The sequence below is a fragment of the Hippocampus zosterae genome, chromosome 8, assembly GCF_025434085.1.
Source record: "Hippocampus zosterae strain Florida chromosome 8, ASM2543408v3, whole genome shotgun sequence".
Classification (NCBI taxonomy): domain Eukaryota; kingdom Metazoa; phylum Chordata; class Actinopteri; order Syngnathiformes; family Syngnathidae; genus Hippocampus; species Hippocampus zosterae.
Window position 1 is genome coordinate 19,084,184 of NC_067458.1, and position 16,832 is coordinate 19,101,015.

The 16,832-nt window shown below is 40.7% G+C and overlaps 2 protein-coding genes across 4 annotated transcripts in view; one reads left to right on the forward strand and one right to left on the reverse strand.

Moving 5' to 3' along the window:
• rxrgb (retinoid X receptor, gamma b) overlaps nucleotides 1–10,759 on the reverse strand; it is a 29,883-nt gene extending 19,124 nt beyond the window's left edge. The window contains exons 1-2 of one of the 3 annotated variants that reach the window (XM_052074806.1): nucleotides 10,653–10,741; nucleotides 2,090–2,225 (exon numbers count right to left, since the gene is read on the reverse strand). In XM_052074806.1, coding sequence (XP_051930766.1) covers nucleotides 2,090–2,225; nucleotides 10,653–10,673 — 157 coding nt within the window. In that variant the 5' untranslated portion in view covers nucleotides 10,674–10,741. Of the gene's footprint in view, nucleotides 1–2,089; nucleotides 2,226–10,652 lie in introns of all 3 variants that reach the window. The other 2 variants (XM_052074808.1, XM_052074807.1) reach the window with 2 other exon arrangements.
• Nucleotides 1–16,832, forward strand: part of LOC127606460 (L-selectin-like) — a 78,017-nt gene that overhangs the window by 38,813 nt on the left and 22,372 nt on the right. The window lies entirely within an intron of this gene.

Here is a 16,832-nt window from a genome sequence, read left to right on the forward strand (position 1 = left end):
CAAAAACAGTTGTTGTGCTGTGTCCAAACCTTATTAGACTGTGAACTATTTTGTGCCATGTGACGTTCCATTCATGTCCTGTGACGGTGAATACAGTACTGGAGATTGTCGTGGTGGAACTTAAAGCCTGCTCGGTGCTTACGCTTCACTGTTTGAACTAACCCTTGTTCAACAATTGATAAATAAAAATAAGAATAAGATGTCCTTTATTTGTCCCACACTGGGGAAATTTACAGCCTCCAGCAGCAAGAATGTGGGTAGAAAGAAGAAAAAAGAACTGGCACTCGCAGCTCCAGCGTGTTGCCTATTATTTATTTATTATTATTTATTATTGGGCGTATTATTCTAAAGCTGTGGTCTAATGGTTCAGCTGCGCTATTAGCAGATATTGACGAAGATAGCCACAAATCCACTCAATCTTTGCAGTTAGGCGGGGATACTGACATCTCCAAAATGACTTCTTTTCACCCATCCATTCATCAAATGTTCAACATTGAGACAAAAATAATTCTGCACAGCTTCCGCACAGAGAAGAAAAACTGGAGCCTTACCAACACTTCTCAGGCACTTCAAGTGTCCAAAAGTTAAGAGATTTACTCTCAAACTATTTTTGACATTTTAATTGGTTCATAATGGATCAAACTACCATGACATGGATGGAGACCAAAGGTATCCATTTTGTGGATAAAATGGTAAAAACGACCATATTTGAGAAAATACGGGATTTTTGGTATGACAGTAACAATGTATTCTTGTCAAAGTAAAATAAGAGTTATTTCATTTTTAAGCCACTGCGGTACACTTAACTGACAGCGAGAAATTAAGTCAAGGCAGGTAGAGTATGAGAGCTACGCACAAATAACACATTAGCACCAATACAACAGAGGAGGTGTCTGGTCTGCTTCATCAATACTCACGAGACTAAAGTAGATAACCAAATCTAAGTTCCGAAGCTGTTTTCTTTTTTGTGTCATTATACACGTACTATAGCACGGTAAGCAAGTGGCCGCCTTCCTGTCCTGTGTGCCGTTAGCATGTTCTGTTAGCACTCGCATGGATTTTCTCCAGCAACTCCTGCTTCTTCCCACATTCCACAAATTTACTTGTTAAATTTGTTAAAGGCTCTTAGTTGTCCATATGTTTAAATGTGAGTGTGATTAAGGCTGAAGTATCTCGAAAACCAATCTAATTCGGTCAACCATAACAGATTACAACAAAAACAAATCTGTGACTTTAACACTTTTCATTAGATCAGCAATACGTAAAATGTTGACTGCACTTCTTAAGTGCGGAACTTATCGAGACATTATATGAGTATTTTCTATACAGTGTAAGTGGAAAAACAATGGCTTACAGGAAAAAAAACTGACATCAACACAATGGCTCTTTCAAGGACGCTAAAAGTACAGAGCACGGCGCACACACAAGCACAGATGCCCGATAGCTGGCCGAGTACAGCATGTGTGCCCGTGAGCTCACGTCAACACATCCCAACACATCTCTTCAAACACAGGAAGGAGGAAAGCAGAAAACCAGAGCAAGCGCTGACGGAAGGATGCTGGCTGACAGACGGCAGATGCGAACGGCGAGGGAAAGCAGGATGGGAGAGGGCTAATAGGAAGGGAAGCGTGTTGAGAGACAAACAGATAGTGAAGGACGAAGCCACACGTGCTGGTGGGCTCGGGGGGGGGGGGGGGGGGGGGGGGTTCCCCATGATTGAGAACACAAGTGAGCATTTGACTGAAACATCCATTCATTTTTTTTCCCCATTCATTTGATCTATTTTGATCTTGACGTGACCAAATATGGTTGCGGGCTCATAAAAGACCAAATATCCCCTCATTTTCTGTGTAATCCACAATGGGGAAAACCACAGCAAAGAAGCAGCACACATTATTTGCACTGAGAGTATCGACCCTGGGAAGATGAGTTTTATAAAGAGCGTCCAGGGATTAGAGGTATTACCATAATGCATCCGTTAGCGAGTCTAACTATGCGTGGGAAAATAAAAATAAAAATAAAAACACACAACTGACCCTGATCTACTTCCGGTTATTCCTTAAAAGGATGCACCGAGTCGACTACTCACAGTGACCATAACACAGCTCCCTCGCGGTGCCACCGCCGGCTGATGCCGCAGGTTGCCACATGCCTTCAGGTGCAAGCTGGCAGGACGCCAGCCGGCGTCCCAGGCGTCCGACTTGAGTGATGGTGCGCTTGACAAACTAAAAAAAAAAAATCAGGCAGAAACTCCGGATGCGTTGTACTTTTTAGGAATGGTGAGGAGGAGGAGGTGGGAGGGGGGTGCTGGGAGTTTCAGTGGAGAGCAAGAAGAGACTGAATCCATCAACCCCGGTTACAAGATTAGTCAGATTATCCGTCCCGAGAGATCAATCCAATAGGAACTGTTTGCTATGCGACTGATGACACAAATCAGCGCTTCAGTCGACTACTCAACTTGTGTCTCTCTATAATACCTCAGGCTGTGCCTAAAACTGTGCAGGGACACCTGTTATAGTGCAAGGGTGTCTGGCATAGCATTAAATGGGGAGATTGGAAGGCGGGGCAAGGCATTAAAGCTGTCAGGAGCGGGGATGGGAGGGATCACACTTACAGTATAACCAGCAGTTTCCCATTACAGCTTCTTAAAAGGGATCAGACATTGGTGTGCGGTGAACAGTTTCCGTAGCCAAAGGGTGTTAAAAAGGCAGCCAAAAAAGAAGAATCATATGACCCGTTTACAACAAGCAGTGCTGTTTGGTTCAATTATGTACATGCATTTTGACATTTACGTTATAAACTTTCAATGTTTATAACATTTACTTTCAATGCATTAGCGGTACAAAAGATGTTACTTGAGAGGACTAAAGTGGTTGAGATTTTCCTTGGGTGAGTAATTGAGATCTTGGGGATTCGTAACACAGAAAATATTGGGACAGCAGTGACAAGGAGGAAACAAGAAGCATTAATGACAAATATGCAACAAATTCAAAGAAGTGACAAGCCCTAGCCTAAAAGATTTGTGTTTCACCTTCCTCAAAACATCTGTAATTCTCTTTGACGTCACGAAGAAAAATGGGCCAGTTGTTACATTGTCAGCTGCCCGTGTGCTTGTGGTTATTAATATGAACGTGTCCTTAGCCGTAGCCCAAGCGTTTCTCATGTATAGCATTCCAGGAAGTCAGGAATTGTCTTAGAATGCTGGACGGTGGTCAAGTAAACAGACAGCAAAGCGAAAAGCCAGATGCAAACACGGGCCTAAAATATACCTTAAAGGCAAAGAAGAACAATACACGGCAAAGCCTAAGGGAACTTAAATAAACCGAAAAAACCATGAGGGGAATGCAAGTTGAATCTGAACCTTGGAAAAAGAAGCCAAGGACATAGAAAAAGGGCTTCAAAAATACAATGGTGCTTTGAGAGACAAGTTGAATTTGTTCGCTGACCATGCTTGTACTCAAAACATTTGTATCTTAAATCATACTTATGCATTGAAAAGAATGGAAGTGCCACCGATTGGTTCCAGCCCCCTGCCCCAAACAATTAAAAAAAAGAAAGAAAATAACACTCTAATATTAATACTTTAGAAAAACATACAGCAATCACATTACTGTATTATTAGAATGTAAAGAAATGAAATGTTTTTTGCCACAATTTTCCCTTGGTTTCAATACACATTGAGCTGCTCTTTTTAGTATTAAGCTTACAGATTGTAAGGCAAAGTTATATGCTTGTTTTAATTATAGAACATGTCCTGCAATTCTCTTTGTTCCGTTGGCCAACTTTAAGAGACACTTTAATGAATTCTAATCACCAGAGAATACAACCTGTGCCGAACAGAAGTGTGCGGCTGCTTCCTTAATGCCTCCTGACACCATATCAAAAAATTTGCCTGATGGCCTGTCAGCCTTATAAATAAACATGAGCATCGAAGGGGGTACATGCGCTACTTAAAGCATACATAACAGACCGTCTTGTGCACTGTGCACCTGCGTGTGGCTGCGTCAAATGTCCGCACACCGCTTGGATGAGGGCCACCGGCAGTAATCGGATCCACTCGCATGCGGCGACCGGCAAAAGGGACTCTACAAGCCCCGATAGAAGACCAGAAAACGAGGCGGAGACACACAGGCTACCATTCCAAGACTAAGCAAATCCCAACGGGAGAAGCAGAAATTAATCCTTTAACGCATTCTGTTATAATAGAATGTCGTGGCCCACATAAAACACAGTGAATTAACCCCAAGCGCTAAATTTGGCGCACTCTCCGAGCACCTTGAACAAAAGCTTTCAAAAGGATTTGTGGGTGCACCATTTAAATAGATGTCTTTGTTCTCAGTGTTATTGACAGTATAACTGTCTTCACAAGGTACGTATATATCGGTGACGGTGTCAAAAGTCACTATACAATGAAGTTTTAACTGGGCTGCCTTCGGGTTGTTGTGCATCATAATCTTTCCCTGAAAGCCCGGTGTCGAAACTACAGCCTGGGGGCCATTTACGGCCCGTAATCCATTTTGCAGTGGCCCATGGTGTATATTAAAAAAAGAAAAACTGACATTTGACATTGCTCATAAGGCTGGTTTAAAAACAAAGTGCCAGGTCTCTTAATAAATTGGTTCAAAAAAGCTTACTGCAGCTCGCTTTTGTTTTGGTTTTAAATGTGGAGATGGGATTTGGCTAGTATTCAGTGACAAGATCAGGGACAAGATCTAGCAAATCTTAAATCTTGAGAAAAAAAAATCAACAACCTGAACATACAAGCAATGTATAATTGCTTGCCTGACTGATTTTTGTGTGTTTATATTCTAGTTGAAGAATTGCAATCCTTTCGTGCACGCTGTAACCTGATCACATGATAAGCTGTCCACTGTAGTAACCGCTGTCCCTGAAAGGGTTAAAGTGGCCCTTGCAGCCTTGTATTTTTCTGAACGCCGCCCCCCAGTGAAAAAGCTTGGACACCCCTGACTTAAAGGCTTCACACAACTTGAAGTCAGTAGAGGAAAACGCTTTATCGTCCATGACGCATACTGTACGTTGAATCAAGCTTTTGTTAATGCGCCCAGAGCAGCCCCCACCCACACCCCGAATGGACTTTCCCTGACTTTGCGTAAAAGCGTGATCGGGGGGTTTGTCTTTTTATCAACGACTGTAGTAGCAGACCTTCTGCTGTGTGGTTTGTCAAAAACAGATCTTGTTTTGAGAAACTCGCCCAGGATAGAAAGAAATGTACTTCACGCTGGCGCAGTTTGATGGACATAAAAGCAGCTCGAACTGCAGTCCCGGAAAGAAAACCATTGTCGGGCGGCAATTTTGCAGTGCTGCTCCAATGTCAACTGGCGAACCACAGCCAAGGCATAAATTTGCTGACAAAAACTGCAAAGCCTGTCAAATGCCGATGGCTTAAAGTCAGTCCGAATGACACCTGAAATGAAATAGAAAATGGAAGTCTACAGTGACTTCTGGGACTGCCTGCATTTGATCATTTTCGGTTACGTCAAGATACAGCCTGGTCGACATTGCAAATGAGAATCGGTTCTCAATATCTTTACCTGGATACATAAAGATTAAATAAAAATTACAATAAAATAATGATGAAAATTGGGTTTGCAAAAAACAACAACCTGTGAATCATGTCTCAAAAGCCATCAAGTGTTTGGCTTTTTATTTAGCTTAGTTGTAACAAGCATGGGGTAAAATAAATACATAAAATAAAATACAATTTGAATAACGTCTTCCTCGTCAGCTAGTAAATGCAAATGTTTTCGACGTGACTCCTTGTTCACACTTGTGTGACAGTTAAGAATGTTAAAATGTGACCTAGAGCATTGCCCTGTAGAGTGAATACAGGTTTCATGAGCAGGATGGTTTGGCGCTGAAAATGATTATTTATACATCCATTATTTTCTGCTTTGGGAGGTGGAGGAATCGTTTAAAGAAAAAAAAAAACAACTCGGAGGCAGTCAATAGATCACTCAAAACAAGCAAACACCAAACGGGACGGCGTTAGTGCGAGTTTGTGCAGATAGCATGCCGTTATTGCACAATTCATGAAGACGATCCAAAACGCACCTCGCAGGCACACACCGTTGCAACCTTTTCCAAGCTCCTCCGCTTGATTAAATCTGGAATTAAATCAAGGGTTTGACCTTCTTCACTAATGACTAATTACTGACAATTAGCCCTGAGAATGGACTTGCTGCGCCCCCTTCTTTTCCCTCCACTCTGTTCTCACAACAAGCACATGCCCCCCCCCCCCACACACACACAATCCAGTCAAGCAGCCTTTTCCACTGACACATAACTACACACACTCAATACTACTGAGTGCATTGTGTGCTAATGCATTGGGTCTCAAGTCGCAAGGATCCTTGAGTAAACCTGCCAAGTGCCACACCCTCTACCTGTGTGGTTTATTTATCTCTGTGGGAGTGGGTGGGGGAACTGCGTGAAGGGCTTGGCAGTCAGCGAGCAGGTTTTGAAAGCTGCCACGGCTTCCCAGACTAGCTGCAACGGCCGCATTCCTTCAGTCACATGACGACGTGGTCGCTGTCGGGTCCCAGACAGTCAGCTATATGTCGGCTACGCGTTGCACGTTGGAATTTATCTATGAACGTGTTGGCCGGATCCAAGTGTTGAGTCAGAGCGTGAAGGCAAGCAAAAGTCGCGGTTGTTCACATCAAAACAGGGCGACTGCTTTCTCCAGCCCGCCCTGTAATTCTTCCTCTTTTATAGTTCTCCCTTTTCACTTGCCGTCCCTTGTCACGACTTCTTGAATAAGTTCTCAGCATCAAAGGCAGCCCGGGGGGAGTGAGGGGTAGGGGGTGGGGTGTTCATAAGGATCTCTTTGGTGGATGGGAAATTTTGAGAGAAAAGAGAAAAAAAAGTGCTGAGAAAGAAAAAATGCTGATTCTTCTACGGAGCGAAGGGCGGGCCTTCGACGGGCCTACTGAAACAGATGTGTGAGAAAAGATGAGTGGATCTCGAAGCAATCAGATCACAAGACAGTTTTGTTTCATCTGCGCTACATGTTGTGGTAAAATAGGAGCAGTTAATCAATGTCATCATAGAAATAAATCAGACTGTGTGAGATGTAATTTAGATCCAAGTAACATGTTTTTAAAAAGTGATTTCAATTTTATCACCCTGACACATAAAAGGGCTGAGAAGATGATGCTCCAGATGATTAATCATTCACTACAAGAGCCATTTTACTGCAACAGAAACCCAGAAAAGTGCTTTTGACTGTTTTTGTCTTTGAGCTGAGAGAAATTCTGATGATAAAACTACAAATAATCGGACCATTTGGGATGGCAGAGGGCCTAAATATTCCATATCCGGGCGCACGCTATAGGCTTCCCTTACAAGTTGCCCCATCCAGATGTCTCTTCCTTTGCCCTCGGGGGCATACTGGTTATGGAAACAATTAAAAGCCTTTTTCAGTTATGGCAGATTGACCTTCTTTGAGGCTGTTTATACTCAAAGGCCCATTTTGTGTTAGAATTTAATGCCATGCGAATGTCTTTTGCAACACTCTCTCTACATTCAAAAAAAAAAAAGTGTTTTTTTAAATAGGCACTCTGACAATTGATTGTTCACTGCTGCCACTCTCAGCCAACAAAACATTAGGTATAGCGGCACAACTTAAAAGATCCAACACAATAACTAAGGAGAATGATGGTCCAAAAAACCCCCAAAACAAAAAAAACAAAAAAATCATGGACATGGAAAGGATCCAAAGCATACCACATCATATATCATTCATTTTGGATAGAAATGTATGGCTACAAAAAGAATCACCTTGCTGTTGTTTATCAGATATGGATTTATTGGTGCATCTACACTCTGCTTAATTTTATTTATTTGACAATGAAGTTGTACTTGACTTGACTGACATTGACCCTAATATTCCAAAACTGATCTAAACCCAATTGAGCATGCTTTTCATTGACAAAAGAAGCCGTCAAACCCCACAAACAGACACCCAGTGAAGGCTTTAAAAAGCACCTGGGAGCAAATCATTTCATTTGAAAAAAAAATAAAATCTTACAGTTCAAATCATGTAATTTTTCCGAGATCATTTTGAGTCAGTTAAAATAGGAACGAACCGATTTAGCATAAAGTGACTGTAATTCCGAAATGGTAAACTGATTTTTTTTAACTGTCTGAAATTTAATCCGAAAATCTACACCCCAGGCACAACTTTAATGTTTTACAAAGTATTTCAAATTAAATGTGATGTTGTTAAAATGCCAAAATTCAGTGATTCACTATGTCGCAGCACAGTGTATAGTGACAAATACATGTGCCGCCAGAAATAATCCACGGCGGCTTTATTGTTCCAAAAATGATTCTTTTATTTACTTCAAATAATTCTTCTTTGTCTATTTATGCCAGTGTCATCAAATAACAGGCACAACAATTGTAATAATTTTCCACTGGGTCACAGGAGGTCCATAATGAACTTACATTTGTGAGCAATTTGAATAGATCTTTTTTTTTTTCAAAACGTTTGATGACATTTTTGCCGTGCTGTGAGATTTATTTATTTTTTTGTAAAATATGTGCGGTCGCTCAGTAAATGTTGGGACACAATGTCTCTGAATATTTCAGAAACTATGCTAAAGAGCTCCGCCGAGATGGCTTTGGGGCAGAAATGTGCTTCAAAAAGCTCTTTTCCAAGAAAATGTGTGCATCTGCTAATGTCAATAAAAACAATAAAAAGTTCCATTCCTACGGCTGCCGTAACCCAAATTTCTACGCAAGCACTAACCTACACAAACCCAATAGAAAATACATAATCATACTAAACATTTCAGTGAAAAACACTTCTGGTCCTTAAGTATAAATCACTCAAATGAAAAACATCCTGATGTGTCATGCGACCTCTTGTTTTTAGGCTGCTTTGAAAACTAGTTTAAATGAAAATAGTGCATAAAATGGCTGCTATTTCTATATGGTAAAAGCCATGTTTCCTGAAAAACGCTTAAATGACATTTGCAAGTCTAGAATTCAACTCCACCTCGACTGTTACATTTCAAATTCACGGCGGTGCGTTTAAAAAAATAACAACTCGGTCATTGTCCAAATGCCTCTCGACCTACCCTGAACAAGACAATAGAACAGGGGTTTAGCACATACTAACGTGACTTTTTTTAAAAAGGCCGTTTGGCAACAAATGTCAACGTGCACATGCTAAAATACACAACGATGGAGCGTCAGACATGAAAGGAAATGTGTTTGAAATTGTGGCCACAAGAGAGATAGAACGTGCACAAAATGCCAATTTGTCGCTACAATATACTAGTTTGTGGCCACAAAATAGCGCTTACAAAACACTCATTTGTGGGTTTAATATCATTCCCATTAAAAAAGCATTTGCCCTAAAACATTTTAGGTATAATTCTTAACTTATGTGCATTGATTTAACCGAATCATTATTTAAGTTTGGGGTGTTTTTTTGTTTTGTTGTTCATTGTAGGTCAATAATGTTACAGTAGCTTGCAATACTGCTGAATATACTATTTAGGAATAAAACCTCCTGCCGTGTGATACCCACTTCGGCCTACTACAACGCTGCGATATTTAGCGTAAAACGTTTGTGATAGATAATATCCAAATAGAGAATGTCCCTATTGTCCAGAAATGAGGTTAACATCATTCATTTGTACTTTGTGTGCACATTCTACCTACTCCATGGCCAGAGGTTTTGATTCTGTGTGCTGTTCCACTTAATCTGTCGCTAGATATTTGCCTTTTGGGTTTTGTTTTGCCCATGTCCCATCTGGGGCCCCATACATAACTGGGATGGATAAACTGCATAAAAAGGTTACCCAAACATCCATTTTCCAAGACAATATGTGCGGTAAAAAGTGGTGCAAAACAAGAGTTTACAAAGGTAAGATGCTCCTGTACAAAGAAAGCAAATGTTCTTGTTCAGCAGCACGTGAAGAGAACAAAACATCACTGGTGAAAACATATAAAGTGTAATTCAACTTGTTAATTGAGTAAACTAAACACACAAAACCCATCTACTTTTGGCCTACTGTGATCCACGTGTTGCCCGACTCTACAGGGCTGTAAAGCTGTCACATAAACAATTCTGCTAATAGACGGGTAAAGAAGAGGGGGTGAAAAAAAAGAAAGCCATCAGCTGGTTCAAGGGCAAAGTCGTCGAGTCAGAGCAGGAGAGAAGCTTTACTTAGCAAAATGACATCACGCTGTCCGTGGGATGGATGACCCACGTTGTGTGGAGGAGATTGGGGGGCGCGGGGGGGGGGGAGCCCCTTTGTGCCACAAGTTTGTTTGTGACAACAAACCCTGCTTTCTTGTTATCACGAATAGCCTCCCCATGCTCCGCGCAGTAAATTAAGTTTCAAACAGTTGAGCAAAGTCATAAATTACATAAGAGCAATTAAAATGCCAACCTCTAACCTTGCCCGAGCCCCACGACCACCTGACTTTATTTACAGCACAAAAATAATCGCATCGATACACGGGAGCACCGGGCCACGAGAACCGAAGCTGCGTGAGGTGAAAGCCCAGAGAGAAGACGCCATAGAAGGGGAACACTCCTCCAGCAGTTTTCTTCTTACCGTCGCTCTCATTCTCCGCGACGGGTTTAAAAGTCGAATACGAGGAAGTGTACTTACTGAAATGGACATACGGATCATGGCTGTCCATAACGGTTGTTATAGTGGAGGCTTCGTAGCTGTCCTACAGTCGGCGGTACTCGGCATCCCCGCGCATTCCTCTCCCGGGTCGGACTGAAAAGCGTGCGAGGCGGCTCTCGAGCCCAGGGGGCCCGGCCAGGGAGGAGGAGGAGGGGCCGCTCAAAAACAGCACTTCTCCCAATGACAACAGTGGTCCGTATCAAGCTCCAACACGATCGGGACCAAACGCCTCTGGTGCTGTTGTGGTGGGTCTGGGTTTTTTTTAGTGTATTTTATTTTATTGCGTAACTTGTTGGTACGGAAGAGGATTTTTTGGACTACTTAAATAGAAGATCCATTAATACCAAGAATTAGACGCCAATGCTTTCAGCTGAGAATCCGGGACGAAATGTTTCCTTGAAAGCAGAAAGGAAAAGCAAACGTCTCCACAGTGCAACACGTTTTTTTAATTTTTATTTTTATATTTTTATATATAAATGAAGTATGACATTTCAGTTAAATAAACCATGTTTGAGCTGTAATCATAAACAGCAGTCAGTGGAACGTCAACAACTGATTTGCATTTCTGCATTTTCATAACTAAACATTAGGTACAGTACTGCAGATTACCGCTGTAAAATATCCAAGTTTTTCCCCCGTGCACTTACCAAGCTAGATCTTCAATAATTAACACACATTAGATTCGACTTATAACTTTTTAGAAAAATCCAAAGTGAGCATTATTATTTTTTTGAAACATCCTTCATAGTATTGAGGGTCTTTTATGTAGTCTATCAATTGAATGTTAACGATATCTATCTATCTATCTATCTATCTATCTATCTATCTATCTATCTATCTATCTATCTATCTATCTATCTATCTATCTATCTATCTATCTATCTATCTATCTATCTATCTATCTATCTATCTATCTATATCTATATCTATGATAGATATCTATATCTATGATAGATAGATAGATCTATCATAGATCTATATCTATATCTATGATAGATATCTATATCTATGATAGATAGATAGATAGATAGATAGATAGATAGATAGATAGATAGATAGATAGATAGATAGATAGATAGATAGATAGCCATGAAGATCTCTTTTGAGCTATCGCTCTACAGTGGATATAAAATGTCTACACACCCCTGTTTATGTGTCATGTATTTATGATATACAGTAAAAAATTTGACTTAAACGAGCTAGCTAGCTAACTAGCAAACTCGATAGGGGGCTTTAATGTGACCTACAACCTGTACAATTCAATTGAAAAATAAAATCAAATGAAATTGTTTTTGAGAGGGGAGGTCAAAACAAAAAAAAATCTGTGTGTGCACACTTTGTGTCCATGGGATTGTGGCTGTGTCCAAAATTAACCAATCACATTCGAGTTTATGTTAAATGGGAATCAGCTCTTACCTACAACCATTTTAGAATTTTTCTCAGGTACATCTCTCAGATCAGAATTGACAATTGCAAAACAGTAAGGGATGAAACAAAATGAAGATAATCATCATCAGATTGATCTAGTTTTCTATACATCAATTAATCCATCAACATTGTGTGCGTATTATCTTGAATTTGCATATGGAAACACAATATATAGTGCTGTATTTAAATCATGTATGCTTCTTAATATTTGCATATTCAAGATGTTTATTTCAGCCCTTCTCATGTTTACCTGTTGCTAGTGTGAGACTAAGAGTGGGTGGTGCCCCCCCTCTCCATCCCTGTGGAGTAGACCCCCCAACCTCCCACACACACACACACACACACACACACACACATACACACACACATGCACACCCCTCTCCACAGAGCGGGGTCATGTAGGGGTGAAGCTCCCGGTACCTCCGAAGGTTATTCAGGAGTCAAACTGCACTGAGCCATTCACTGACTTGAACTGCGCGAGTGGACCAGACGTTCCGTCAACGCCGGGGCCGCTGACCACTCAGCTGCCCCATTAATGGGACCGGCACCCCTGGTTCCACCGTCCTTGTAACAGCAACCATAAAAGAGCTCACGAGGGATGCTAACCAAGATGAATGGCATTTTTTTCCCTTCTCGTCTCATTCTGCGCTAATCAGAGCTTTTCATTTGTTATGGCCTTGCGCCAGCCCCTCTGCCACGGCCTCCATTAGGGGCCAGATAACGTATAAATTCATTAAAGTCAAAGAGGCACATAAAGTGCTCATTTGTCAGACTGTTCTTTGTGTGGACCTAATGGCGGCACATGGTTCAAGGCATTGAGATGATTTCAGAGGGCTTTTTTGCTATGCCTTCTCTGGACCATTATGGCAGCTGATTGTTAGGTATTCGAATTTTTGGATGTGTAATATACCAACCTTTTATGAAGCTTATTTTACCTTGGGCTTCATTTGAATCATTTGGGGGGTTCTCTGGTGCATTCATCACCTTCAGCATGCTCCCACCATTCACCAACAAACACACACACACACACACACACACACACACACACACACAAACACAAACAAAACACAGTCAATGAAGTAACCTTCTGCACTAATCTCTTTGTATTCACAGCACCATTCCCACCAAACAATGTCCTCTCAAACACTAATCCCAAACCGAGGTCTACAAACCTGGTGAGCCGCCTGCTAGCAACTCACCGTTATATGAGGCCAACAAATGAAAACTGAGTAACGATAAGCACAACCATGTACCACCACATATTTTAAAAATGGAGAATAAGTACATGTTTTTCCAGCTTCGGGATGGAGGTTGAAGCTGTTGTTGTCACAGGAGGGGGGCACCCTCCATCTGCCTGTGCTCTCATTAGGCCATCTCCATTACATTTTATCAGAGGGAACCCCACCCCTTCACTTCTGTGACAACCCCTCCTCCCAGTTCCATACATACGCCTGAGATGATAAGTGTTCTACCCTCTTTGTGTCGGGCCTGCATAAGACAATGCAACACACCGCAGCGGAGCATCATCCATCTCAAAGGTGATCAATCTGAGACACAAAAGATGAAATGTAGTCCGAACTCGCTTTTTTTTCTCCACCAAGGGGGTTTCTGTTTTGTCACTCTTTCCCCTGACACAGCAGTTCACTGAAAATGTGCTACCTTGCATGGCCTGATGATTCTGTGGAATGTTTGTTGTTTATGTCTGAGGAAAACACCAGAATCGCGTTCCTTGGTTGGAACCAGCCGAGATGATGTTGATTCAGGCAGCACTAGCTTGTGGTCTGCATTTTCCTTTTGTTGCACAGAAAGTGACATTGTCTACGTGTGCAAGTATTATCGTCCCCAGCCATCATGACTACACATAACGAAAGGCAAATAGAAAATGCAACCACCTATACTCTGACGGTAATGTGATTTCCTGCGAATAAACAACTTGTGAGGCATGTAGGCTTTGGCAAAGAGTTAGCATGACTTAAGAAGTAGTGGTTAATGGGTATTTGCTTACCGTAATGATTGCAATGTTGCTATTGGTTATTCTTTTTTTTTATTACATATGAATACAATTTCCAGTGCATGGACACGCTAGGATTAAAAAGTACAATGGAATCGCAAATATTGTACAATTTGGCCATAGTGCATGTGTGGCACAGTGGACGAGTGCTTAGCGCATTTAACTGATGGTTCTCGGTTGCAGGTTTGAATCCGAGTTCTAGAATTGCTGTTCTCATGGCCCCCCCGCATTTCCAAAATGTTTTTAAATTTTTTTAATGGGGGCTTGACTCCATAATATGAAGTGATGCAGAATTACAGTGCGCTACACTGAGTGCTGTTTCTGCTGTCCAATTTATGTCTCTCTTCACATTCAAATATTTAAATGTGAGTAAAACACTCGACATAATATGAACCTACCTCTTAATTAAATGGTAATCATAACAAGATCACCTCAGACAAAAAGCAGGAGAGATATCGTGCCGCAGTCTTAACCTATTAAAGCATTCTGTATTGGGTTAACCTGATAATCCGTTGTCCATGTCTGCATATGAGAGGCTTTACACACAATCAATATGGCAAAGCCCCCTTCCTACTGCCCCGTGCAAGCCGTTACCACACCATCTTAAATCAGGCACGTGCGCACTATCAAAAAGAATGAGAACGCCATCTTGCAGGCCGTCAATTGTTGGACGATAAATTTACGCCGGCGAGACAAAATATTGATATTGTGATGTATGGAATCATTTTATTCTTATAGTCCGGCTGAGTATCACTACAAAAGCGTCAAATATCAATATTATGGCTTCTCAACCTTCAAATACTTGATGACACTTTTGACCTTTTCATGTAATGTGCATCTCAGCGTTTGCCAATGCTATATATTGTGTGAATATGCTTCAACATTAGAAAATATTACTTCAATGATAGAAGATAAAGGCAAAGGAGTAACCAGACATATGGGGCTGACATTATAGTTGGAAAGATAATATAAGATATCGTAAAATACTCAGTCATTCCAAACCCTATGTTGCCATTATGGCGGCTCAAAACCGCAATAAATGAACTGCAATAATACAAAAAAAGGAATGTACATCCTTAAAGCAACTATGTTTAGTTTTTATGTGATGTTAAGTTTACAACTGTCGCACATTTCTACCATTATTTATTGGCATTGTTAGTGTGATAATACGAATTCCCAATGAACTTTCTGAATATCTTGGGTATCCATGTTCGAAGTGCTCTTACAAGACTTCTGGCAGATGGCTTACTCTTAACGAGTGCTTCCTGCGCCAGTACAAATCAAACAAGATGATCTCTTGAGCTGTCAAAATGCAGCGGACAACATCCAATCCAGTACTAAATCAAACAGACCACCTGAGGTTAATCTCTCCACGACCTGAAATGTTCACTAAGGATTAGAGCGGGTGTACACCTGCTTCAGATTTTTTAACACACCTTGACGCAGTGTTTTCCAATCTTTATTTAGCCAAGGCACATATTTTATATTGAAAAGTTGTCCCTCTGTACTTTACCAAACAAAAAAAATCACACAAAATAATCTTGTCTTGATGTACTCACAAATGTCAGTGTGAAATTTGGGATTGTTTAGTATTACAATATGAATGGTAATGAATGTTTATTATGTATCTCTGCCACATAGAGAAATTTAATTGTCCTTACTGTCATTACATTGCCAGCAAAGAAAGATAAACAAATTATAATTTTCAGGCTAATCAAATGAAATAAAATGACATGTAAATTAGCTGTATGCTAACTTTGGTACCTTTAGGCAAGTACTGTACCAGTGGTGATTAATCCCTTTCCAATAAATAGCATATGAAATAATGGGTTCTTTTGCATGTTTTGGTACAAGAGATGATTTATTTAGTTCGGTGTTGATCGAAAAATGATCAAAGGTGCGCTGAATGACATCTTACATGTGCCGCCCCTTGCTGAAACCGACTCTAGGACGGGCCTGATTATTGGAGTGACATGAATCGACGCAGGATGGCCAAAATATCCTGACAAATTTAGCTCTTTAGTGGACACTCATCAAAATCTTAACTATACAGAAGGTGTAGAACAGTGCTGGAACAATTGAAGCATTCCATTCTCACCTAGTTGTGTTCTAAAGAAAATCAGCCGCAAAACTTTTTATTTGAATTAAATTTCACAACAGTCTCGCTGGTTTGGATTAGAATGTTTCGTTTTTCCATCCGCATTTGTGGCAGACAGTCGTCTATATTTCGTGACTTTATAGGCCAGATGCTCCCTGTCAAGACTCTTAATTCAAACCACAAGTGGCACATCAGCAGCGTGAAGTTGAAGCTTTGTTAGCATTCTTCCGTTTTATCCACACCAACGTCCAAACCGAGACAAGGCTGCTTTGGAGTCTTCTCACAACCTTTACAATTGGTCGGACAGTTGTGACAGAAAATCACATAGTCTTAATTGGCTTTATTTTTTTGAATCACCTTGCTTGTTAGTCAATTTGAACAAGAATTTTTCTATATAGGGTACGGACATTTGGGGATTTGTTACTCATCACAACCACTAAGCAATGGAATATACTAAGAAAGTGTCGTTTAAATAATGAAAAACGTACTTACGTTTAAACACATGTGCTTTATGCTGTTGTTTGGTTAATTTTTTTTCATTCCGTTTGTTTTAAAAATTAGTTTCTATGAGATTGTTTGACCTGCCTTTTCATTTTATTAAATAAGGAAAGTAATTTCTTGA